This window comes from Pimephales promelas, chromosome 7 (genome assembly GCF_988280905.1).
Source record: "Pimephales promelas chromosome 7, fPimPro1.hap1.1, whole genome shotgun sequence".
NCBI classification, from domain to species: Eukaryota; Metazoa; Chordata; class Actinopteri; order Cypriniformes; family Leuciscidae; genus Pimephales; species Pimephales promelas.
The window spans coordinates 8,311,012-8,322,264 of record NC_142775.1 but is presented as its reverse complement, the minus strand read 5'-3'; the positions used below and the strand labels follow the sequence as shown (position 1 = coordinate 8,322,264).

Below are 11,253 nucleotides of genomic sequence, written 5' to 3'. Positions count from 1 at the left end.
TGGCTAGGTGGCAATGTGAAGCACCGCCAACAACAGTCTGCGCGCCAGCTTACAACCTTCCTTACTTCTCTCCCTAGTCAAAGTCAAAAGTCATGGCGACGCGAACAGCAAAAGCTGAGAATTTTGTCTGGACAGACGAGAAGGTTGAGTTATTGCTTCAAACTACTTTAAATGTCAAGGCAACAAAGGCACAACAGGGCATGGACTGGAAGTCTACTATTGAAAGCACAATAGTGCTTATTAAGAAATCGCTCCATATTTTGATTTATGCAACGAAATATGGGGTACGGTTGCCAGCCACCACAACAATAGAGGCTGGTGTTGAAACATCAAAGGTGAGTGACACTGTAGACACTAGTAGTGAGTCAAACTCAAGCATCTTATCGCCTGATCTGCCGAACAAAGAAGAATCAATTGTCAGCCCCCTTACCTCAATCCAAAAGCGGAGAAATCTACTTCAGGTATGTTTTTGTTCATAGCCCACATACACCAATACGATCACCATACGGGCCTTACACAATCAAAGTCCAAAGTACTGTTCTCATGGGGTAGAGCCTTGATTTGAGTGCTTTTTCATAAGGTAAGGGAAAAGGAGTAGGCTAATTTCTCTTAGGGGTAGGCAGGGTCCCCCCTGAGAGAAAGATAGGAATGGGCTCCTCTCCATCCACTATCTGCCTTTCCAGTGAAGGTATATTTCCAGTCTTGAAGTAGGAGTTCACTTTGGAATTGGCAAAGACACACACATCGTGGACACTTCCAGGCCATTGTATGACCACATCCATGAATCTGTAAGGCAAGCAAATAGACTATCTTTTAATTCTAAGTGCTTTACAATTGTATGCAATGACAATACAGTGAAACATACATGGGAGATATAAAAAGCACAATAGTGCTTACATGACATATAAAAAGCACAATTGTGCTTACAATAGTGCTTACACAAGCTTACACAACACCTTGATTAGGCCTACCTGTATTTGTGGCTGCACACAGCTTGCATTCAGGGAAAACATGCCCTTCCTGTTTATGTCGCCCATGGCTTTGATGGATGGCTGTTTAATTTCAGTGTGAGTTCCATCTACCGCTCCCACATTGTGGCATTCCATGCCTGCGATTATCCAGAAATTATCTCCTCTGCCTTGGGCACAGAAAATGGCAATCTTTGGACATAAAGAAGTTTTCATGCCATGCATGGTCATCCACTACTTCTTCCACAAAGTTGTCCCACCATTCACTGGTTTGCCTCCGATGAATTGGTGCATCAACAATTTGATGGAGGAAATGAATGTGCCTTCTCTTATCAGTAATACTGTCTGAGAATATTTCCACTGCAGAAACATCAGAGCTGCAAGGGCAACTTGAAGATCCGACATATGGAATTAATCTGACATGTTTGTTGTTATTTCCCAGTGCTGGCGCATACCTGGTGCAAGCTCCTGCCTGCCTCGCTGCCTGCTGTGAGCTTGTTTGCTTCAAGGCTGTAAGCTGCGTCTAAGCCTCATGTTAGCTTTGTATTTCTTTCCATTTTGAACCATCATTTACTATAATTTCTAGTTGTTTATACTACTAAATACAGCTTACCCTCATCTCAGATTAATCTGATTTTGCTAGCTTCTGTTATTGTTAGCACAACATGCAAGTAACTCACTAGCCTGTTAACACACCCCCTATGCACTCAGTTATGTATTTATTCATTTTTCTCTCGCACATCCGCGCCTTTGATTTCATAAAAAGCCCAGGGTAGGGTTGGTTGCACCAGCCGTTCGTAAGTTCTTTCTTACCGTAAGTAACGTAAAGTCATAACGTAAAGTTGTAACATAAGGTCGTAACGTAAAGTTTATAACGTAAAGTCCACTCTAGAGGCTTAGTAACTACCAACTAGTTTGTAACTAACTCTGTACTTTATTCCATTGCGCCATTTGTTTGTAAGGTAGAACGTAGCTAGTAGGTCATAAACTCTCCGTAAAGTAATGTGTAGTCACATAATATGATGTTTAGCCTCGATGAACCAATAGCAGCCTTCAAATGCGTGAACAGGAGTTGTGTTGAAATGCCGTGAATTTAAGTTTATCCTTCATTCTAACTTATTTTGCCTCAGCTTACTAACGGTATAAGATCCATTTAAAGGGGAACTTGGTAACTTATTTAACATAATAAAGCCGTCTAGAAATCATTTGGATGGTTAAACAACCTGTTCTGGTGATATTGGTGACTTTACCAGCTCCCCCCAGCGTTTCCAGGCGAAAAAACAACCTTGCAACATGAGGACTACCGTCCCGGCAAAATAAAAATCGGAAGTCTCGTGAGAAGCAAAACGAGAACGAGCGCGAAACACGAGCAGCTTTACGGCAATTCAACACACACACGCCCACCTCAATACTAGCTAGAAGTAACCTGAGTAAGTTCACAATACAAGCGTCGATGGATAATGTTCCAGCGAAAAGACTGAAGAGACGGTTATCGGCGGAGGAGGTGAAAGAGAGGAAAAAACTTTTTGACCGTGCTAGGGACCGTACAAGAGTCAACATTGGTCGTGCATTCACCGAGTGGCGAGAACTAAAAGATAATGAAGAATGCAGAACAGATGCGGACCTTGCGTTTCTGCTAATGCAATTGTAAGTAAGTGTTTGTTTTATTTATTACTTATTCTTGTTTGTGTTTATAAATGTGTTCAAACCATGACTGTCTGTGTAAGCTGATTGCCTTACGTTAGCGAGACAACGTGTTTGTTTTGAGCACGGTACATTGCTATCTTTTGTATTGGGTTGCTCATATCTATGTGGCAAACTTGACAAACAACTATTGTCATATATGATTTATCCGTCGGGCCATGTAGTGGTACATAATAACCAAGGCTAATAACACTGATCACATTTGTGTCTCTGCATTCGTGTTTTAGCATCGGTCAAAAATATGCGTTTACTATATCTAGACTGTTTGATTTCGTAATGGATTAGCAATAGTCATAAATGTTCTTTTAGTTTTATATTGTTTAGAAAATTTATACAATGTGTAAAGGTGACACCTGTCCTCTTGATTTTGTTGTAGCTACAAGCGCTGGCAAGCGACAACGTCCACGCCACGCAAGGGCCAGTGCAGACCACCACAACCAGTGGTGTCGAGTATCGGCACGGAGTCGGATCATGACCTGTAATTTTTTTTCTCTCCCAAAAGCAGTAATATTTCAGACAGTGTTGGTTGGTATTGCAGAAAGTGATTGATTGTTTTGTTCGTTTTTTTCAATCAGAGAAATGAATCCCAATGCAATTGGTGTTGAAACGTTGGTTAGAGAGGGAGAAATTGAGGTTTTAGAATCCAGGTGAGTTTGCCTTGCAACACATATTGTGATATTACACAAATATGACAACTCATATTTGATTTGGGTTAATGTGTTTCATTTCTGTTTACTGTTTATTTATTTGTTCATTTGTTTATTGTTACGCTTGCAGCATGCATTCCCTGGATATTAGCAAACAGGATAACCAAGATTCACCAGATGAAGAGGAGGAGAATGATTTCAGGAATACCTAGTAAGTAATGGATATTATGTGTATCATTTAGATTAATAAATGTATACATCATTAATAAGGTCAATATACATGTCTAATTCTTAGTATTGTCATGGATCCTTTTTGGGATAACCCAAAAAATGTGTGCTTTGAAGATGGGTACAGCTCCGATGAGGATTTTGTCCCATCTCTTCATTTGCGGTAAAATAATTTGTTTATTTGTTTGAAGTAGGTGGTGGGCTGTTCATACCACTGATTAATTGATTATGTAATGGTTATTAATAATTTGATGTGGTGATCAATGCATACATATTTTGACTCTTTACACAGCACTATTGGTGCCAAAACAGACAAGCTTCCGGAAATCAGTGTGGACGAAGCTGTGTTAGATTTTTTTGTATCTGATTGTCCAGTTGATGAATCGGAATCAGATTCTGTTCCAGAACAACATAGAATAACTACAGAGGAAGACCTAGTTGGTAAATGTGCAAACATTACATACAACGATAATCTCCTTCAACTCGCTCGGCACCTGAAACTACCAATCAAGAACTGCAAACACATGGACAGACTGTCTGGTTGTCCATGTCCTGGTGTTCCACCGTTTCAGGTCACCCTGAAACCTCGTGGGACTGGAGCAGTTTTGGAATGGGTAAGTTGGTTCTGGCGAATGAGATGTGACTGTAATTCAGATCCCGTTATTCACATTTTATTCAGACCCATAGAAACAACGGTCTCTTGTTGATTGTTGATGTATTTTTTCACATGTACATTAGTTCTGCCCCTTCGGACACAGCCAGTGGAAGTGGAACTCGCAGCCAACTTTAAAGTTTGGCATGCAGGGTGGGGACTTCATGCTCTCTGCAAATATACTACTGTCTGGCAACAACTACAGAAAAGTAGCTCTTCTTTTCAAATTCATGGCCATGGGGATGGTTACAGAATCGACATACTACCGTATCCAAGATGCATACTGCATAGAGCCTGTCCAAGACTTCTGGGAAAACATCAATGCCAAAGTCATGGAGCGTATGCGTCAAAAGGACCATATTGTTGTTCTAGGTGAGGGATACTTTTGTTTCTTTGCCGACATCAATTACGTAGAAATCAATGTTTATCAAAGACGTAGTCAATGTGAGACTTGTGATTCTAATGCCTTTTAATCAATTGTCTGTTGGATGTAGGAGACGGCCGAATGGACTCTCCTGGTAAGTTATGAGTACATACATTTATTTTGTGTGATTAATGTTCATTTACTGACAGGTGTGTTATGCTTCAGGACACTGTGCTCAGTATTGCACATATACAACAATAGAGCAGGAGTCTAGAGATATCATCCACATCGTTTCTGTTGACAAAAGGGAGACCAGCCGCAACTCCGTGATCATGGAGAAGGAGTGTTTCGTTCGCACCATGGATGCTCTGCTCCCAAATGTCAAAATAAAAGAAGTGGTTACTGATGCCCACCCTCAGATCATGGCATTACTGAGTAAGCAGAACTTTTGTACTGTATTATAAGTCTTTACTTTCATATTGGATTTTTGACAATTTTTTTTTTTTTTTGCAGATCCTGAACGTGGACGATACAAGGAATGGGGATTACAGCATTCACTTGACATTTGGCATGCTGCTAAAAGTCTTAGCAAAAGGCTTCGAAAGGTATGTTTCCATCCACACTATCATACTTCAAAGGGTACTCAACAATGGCATATGATACAACTTTTTACCCATAACATAGTGGCTATAGAAGAGTTAGTTTATAGCTGTATACTGACACTGCTATTGATGTGCATGGATGTTCAGGCTGGAGCAGTGAAAGGGCAAAATCATATTCACATCTGGACACGGGACATTGTCAACCATTTTTGGTACTGCAGCAAACAGGCCTCCACAGAGGAGGAATTTAAGGAATGTTTAAAAGTAAAGTGTTTTATTTGTTTAAAAAATAAAATGTGGCAGATTGGTTTTTATATAGATTAATTCTTCTTGCAGTTGATGTGGGTTGGTGTAATGCATCATGTGTGCAATGAACATTTATGGGCACCGGTTGCTGTCAACATGAGCCGCTGGAGGAAGGCAGCCAAGACAAGCCTTGGATGGAGCAAGGTGACCAAATAAGAAAAAGAACTGAAAAAATAAAAATCCTACATGACTGCACTCAGTTTACTCATATGATGCGTTTACAGGTTCAGCAGCTCACCGGGCCCTGGCTGCAATTGTGTTCGATAAGAGATGGCTTAACCAGGCGAAGAAGTTCATAAACTTCAGGTAATCATCTGCTCTCACCTTATCACTTAGAATATTTTTAATTTTGCACTCAATCAATAGTGATTTGTTTACTTATCAGATTTGATATTTGCCATACTGGGATGAGGTCCTTATTTCTGTTTTGACGTAAGAAAGGGGTTGCATTAGATAGACACGTGGTGAGAGCTGAGATAATCTAAATTCAATTATTCTTCCCCCAACACACTTTTCAGGACGACGTCGGATTTGGAGAGTTTTCAAAATCACATTCTGCTCTACGCATCTAAACGCATGTCATACACCCCATTCATCTACAAGACCCGGACACTGCTGGCTGCAATAGATTATAATCTGCACAATCAACGCATGCCAGCACGTAACAAGGATGGACACAAAATGCAAGTATTTGCATTTTGAATAAAGTTTTTTTTTTTTTTTTTAAGTTAAATTTTTTCACCTTTCTATGTTACATAACTTTTGTGACTGATCAAATTACACACTGCCCTTGCTCTCCAGGTACAAAAGAGCGTACAATAAAAAATCAAAAAACTGGTCTGTGTATACAGTCAAGGAGAAAAAGGATTACAAGTACATCCCTGACCTCCAGAAGGCCATTCTTGGTAGGAGGCTAAAGAGTAGGACCGGCCTTCCACGCAAAACCACCATAAGGGCAGATGATCCCAGGAGACTTGGTTTGCTTTCCTCTGCAGAGCCACCACCACCCACGTCAGAGCTTGTTCAAAAACATGTGTCACGAGGGGACACTGCGCCCACAAAACCACAGGAGGATTGACACTATTCCCTCTTAGAAACTGTAAATTGTTGTTTCCCACAAATTGTAAAAAAAATGATGGATACTTGTTTAAATAATATATATTTTATTTCAAATAAATACATTCAATGAAAAAACTGTCTCTATTCAAATGTCCAAATATTATTATAAGTTTTAAATAAGTATTTATAATAAATAAGGAAAAATTATGAAACATTCAGACATGACGTGTCACCCTAAATCCCGTGTACTGACCCCTTGGGTCAGGAAAGCAGTCTCTAATTTTCCACACGCAACAGCTTGGGATGACCACCCTGTTCCCTATTCCAAGGCGGCCATGCTGCCACAGCACAAACTGGCGGTAGGCTGAATGTCGATACTGTCGCTGCTCCTCCCCTGGCTCCTGGTGATCATTTATTGCAAAAATGTCATTCCAAGCTCCACGGGCCAGTCGCAACACCCCCTCATCTAATACATAGTAAGCCATGTATGCCATGTTACTGATGCAATGTTCGTGGGTTTGGCGACAGCAGACCTTCTCAATGTCTGTTGTCATATCACGACAATGGCCACACACGCACCAGTGAAGTCCTTCTGGGTCAGCGTACGGTGGTTGTGGTACCTCCATTAGAGATAAGATGTCAAACATCAACCCAGGTAGTCTTGTGAGTACTTTCTCTAGGAGAGCATGCTTCTGGCCAGGGTTCAGCAAATTAATTTTCTCCTACAACACATTATTATTATTATTAGTTAGATGCATATATTTTCTTCAAAAAATTAACACTAAGATTAATGTTGCCTGATCACAAACAAACCTTGGACTCATGTGTACGTTTCTCTTGCAGTTCCCTCAGCCTCCTCTGGACATCAGGTTCTAGGTCCTTGGGTCTTGTGCCCCCCCTCCTCGGTGCCCTTTGCCTTGGAGTTTTAGCTTTAGCACTTCTGGTTCCTATAGCCTGAGGGGTGAATTCGGACGAGGCCGAGTTCGAAGTTGACTCCTGTAATATTATCATAAACGGAAAAATAGTGTAGTCAACCGTAAAACTCAAAATTATTAAGCTAACATCTGATGTTGTAGTCAAGGAAAATTGTGCGTAAATTATTTATACTTAGGTCGATTAAATCCTTTATGATAGGCCTACAATTGTTCAATAATAACTGGTAAAACACAGTTATTGTAAACTATAAATTATGTATTGTACTTTTACAAAAGAATGCAACTTGAGGATTCTCTGCACGATTAACGTTATAAACTAAAATTTGAAATCTCAGTTCCAATGAAGGTAAATCAGGCTATAGTTATGATAATAATAAGCTTTGACGTTCGCTAGCTTTATCCACACAAACCGTGTTACGTTTTATAGTTGATAACAGAATAAAAAATGTACATGTCAATGTTCTATGATAATGTGTTTGATGTATTACCCACCTCGGTAGACATACTGTAGCTCCACAACGCTCCGCAGTTGGCCGGCTCCGTTTATAACAAATGCACGTGAGGTAGAACGGGGGAGAAGGGTGCCGCTAGTGAACTTTTTACGACAGTGTTGGGAAATATACGGACCACAGCTGTAGGGGGAGCTCGCGGGTAAAAGATGCGACAAAAAAAGTCAAAATCAGCAAAGAAGTCTTTCAGTTGCCGAGTTCTGCTTTAATACGATACTTGATCACGAATAGCATACGTTTTTTTGTATATTAAACAACATTCAGAAACTGTATTTGAAATTAAATTAGTAAGGGTCAATAAAAACCAAGAAATTACACTTATTGATTATGACTGATAATTGACATGCACAACATGGACCGATGCACACAGAGGCACCGTTTAGGACAGGTTCGTGTTAAAGAGCTGCTAACAAAGTAATCTTTTCACATAATGTAACCGAGTATAAATGTCAGCATTATCATATATGTCTAAATAATTGAAGTCTTAAAAATATATAGTAGTGCGCAAGTTGTACCTTAGTGCCCTTTACGTCAAAACTAGGCTAAGTTGTAACTTGCACACAGCTGGTGCAACCAGCCCCTGGTGAGTAAGAATCAGTCAACAAACAGTGAGTAATTTCCTGTTATTGTCACCTGCACTACAGTACATGTCACATGTTTAGCATAGCCTTCTCTGTTGGCAATATAGGATTGTGATACATGCAAGGAGGCAGTCAGGCAAAGATTTCAGAACTAGAGACACGCATTCAAACTTTAATTGAGGATAGTAAGTGTGCTAGGGCTTTATACTATTTTGGATGCACCTAGCATAGTGAACTCTTTACATGATTCGTTTCTGGCTGAAATATCGCCTGTGCAGCAAGGAAAATGGGTCACAGTGAGGGATCGCTCTAGTCTCGGATCAAAAAACAATATTCCGTTCTGATTACCATAACAAATCGATTTGCCCCGCTCAGTGAAACACCCACTAAGAAATCTGTTCAATCACACAGAACATGAAAAAATAGACACCAGCCACCATAGTCACATGTTTGCCGGGAGCCAGAACGCCTGACATCAAAGCATTTATAAAAGTGATGTCTAATGCTAATTGCAAATTCTCTAAGATCATTATTCATGTCGGCACTTATGATGTTTGACTTCGCCAGTCGGAGATTATCAAAATTAATATTAAAGAGGTGTGTGAACTCGCAATTACGATGTCAAGCAATGTAATTTGCTCTGGCCCCCCCTCCTATTCGCAGGAGTAATGAGATAGTTAGTACATTTGCCTCACTCAATGGCTGGTTGTCTAAGTGGTGTCCGCAGAATTATATAGAATTCATAGACAGTTGGAATTTTTGGGGGGCAAACCTGACCTGTTGAAAAGAGATGGTATTCATGCTATTCTCTAGATAATGATCTGAGATGTCATTACTCTGCTGCAGTATTTCAACAGTATCAACATCTATTCCATGTGATGGTATTAGATCTACAGTATGATTACGACTAAATTACCATAAAATACTGGCTCCCCCCAGGGCTGCATTTTCAGCCTGCTGCTCTACACATTGCTCACGCATGACTGCAGAGCTCGCTATGTCAGCATCCTCAATGAAGTTCGCAGACGACACTGTAGTGGTTGGACTAATCACCAAAGGGAACAAGTTAGCATACTGGCAGGAAGTGGATGGACTAGAGCTGTGGTGCAAAGAGGAAAAATCTCATCCTGAACATGAACAAGAACAAGGAGATGATTCTGGATTTTCGCAAGAAGGGCACTGTCCCCACTCCTCTCTGCATTGACAGTGCAGTTGTAGAGAGGGTATCCAGCATCCCATACCTTAGAGTAGACATCTACTAAGCTACTAACAACAGATGCGCCCCTTCCTGGTGAACTCTTTCCAGAACTCCCGGGAGCATTGATATCGGGGGAAATGCATACAGGTGTAGCCTCGGCCACACCTGCACCATCGCATCCAGTCCGAGAGGAGCTGGCTGCGTGAGAGAGAACAATAAGGGACAGTGAGTTGTCTCCTGAGTTGCAAATAGATCGACCTGAGCCTGACCAAAGTTCTCCCATAGGAGCTCCACCACCTCGGGGTGGAGTCTCCACTCCCCGGGCCTCAGCCCCTGCCTCGACAGAATATCGGCCCCCACATTCGGATACCCTGGAACATATATTGCCCTCAGTGACAACAATTTCCCCTGGGTCCATAGGAGGATCTGCAGAGCCAACTTGTATAAAGCTCTGGACCTCAGACCCCCTGATGGTTGATGTAGGAGACCACCGAAGTGTTGTCCATGCGGACAAGCACATGATGGCCCCTCAGGTCTGGCAGGAAGTATTTGAGAGCCCGAAATACTGCCATCATTTCTAGTCGGTTTATATGCCAAGACTGCTGATGGTCCTGCCATAGACCTGTCGCCGAGCGGCCACTCATGACCGCCCCCCAGCCTGTCAGGGAAGCATCCGTCGATAACGTGACGCATCGACAAGGAACCCCCAAAACTTTTTTTCCCCTCGGAGAAAACCCCTTGGTCCTGAGCCACCACTGCAAGGGTCTCATGTACAGAAGGCCAAAAGTAATCACGTTGGAGGCCGCTGCCATGAGCCCCAATAGTTTCTGAAACTGTTTCACAGTGAGTGACCGGCCTAGTTTCACATTCTTTACGGCTGTAAGGATTGTAGTTATACATGCTGGAGACAATCTTGCTTGCATCGTTGTTGAATCCCACACTACCCCCAGATAAGTGGTCCTCTGTGCTGGAAGGAGCACACTTTTCTTGGTATTTAGTCGTAACCCCAACCTTTTCATCATGTGTGACAGAACAACATCTCGATGTTGAACCGCCAACTGCTCTGACTGAGCTAGGATCAACCAATCGTCGATATAATTTAATATGCGATTGCCCTGGGATCTGAGAGGAGCCAGTGCTGCATCCACGCATTTCATAAAAGTGCGGGGTGATAGACCTAGGCCGAACGGAAGGACCCGATACTGGTAAGCTTCGCCCCCGAAAGCAAACCTCAGGAACCTCCTGTGATGAGGATGGATGGATATGTGAAAATAAGCGTCCTTTAAGTCTATTGTGACAAACCAGTCCTCGGACTGAATCTGTGACACGATCTGTTTGAGTGTAAGCATCCTGAACTTGAGCTTTTGAACTCTGCTGTTTAGCTGACGCAGATCTAGAATAGGACGTAACCCACCATCTTTCTTGGGAACGATGAAGTATCGGCTGTAAAACCCTGACTCTCTGCTGGTAGGAGGAACCCTTTCTATAGCCCCTTTTTGC

General features: G+C 41.8%; 1 protein-coding gene and 1 non-coding gene across 2 annotated transcripts; one reads left to right on the top strand and one right to left on the bottom strand.

Annotated features, from left to right (window-relative positions):
- Positions 1-2,322: 2,322 nt before the first annotated feature.
- LOC120460461 (uncharacterized) lies at positions 2,323-6,666 on the top strand. Its single transcript, XR_016169245.1, has 15 exons — positions 2,323-2,615; positions 3,049-3,150; positions 3,248-3,319; positions 3,450-3,530; positions 3,615-3,710; positions 3,840-4,161; positions 4,286-4,571; positions 4,694-4,717; positions 4,789-4,998; positions 5,077-5,168; positions 5,313-5,429; positions 5,502-5,615; positions 5,696-5,777; positions 5,990-6,154; positions 6,273-6,666. It is a non-coding gene; the product is annotated as an uncharacterized LOC120460461 (transcript).
- Positions 6,667-6,745: 79 nt separating this feature from the next.
- LOC120495414 (P2X purinoceptor 7-like) lies at positions 6,746-8,178 on the bottom strand. Its single transcript, XM_089133025.1, has 3 exons — positions 7,958-8,178; positions 7,344-7,526; positions 6,746-7,252 (listed from the first exon to the last, which is right to left on the bottom strand). The coding sequence occupies exons 1-3, from the start codon at positions 7,967-7,969 to the stop codon at positions 6,746-6,748; spliced, it is 702 nt and encodes a 233-aa protein (XP_088989151.1). The 5' UTR covers positions 7,970-8,178.
- Positions 8,179-11,253: the final 3,075 nt, after the last annotated feature.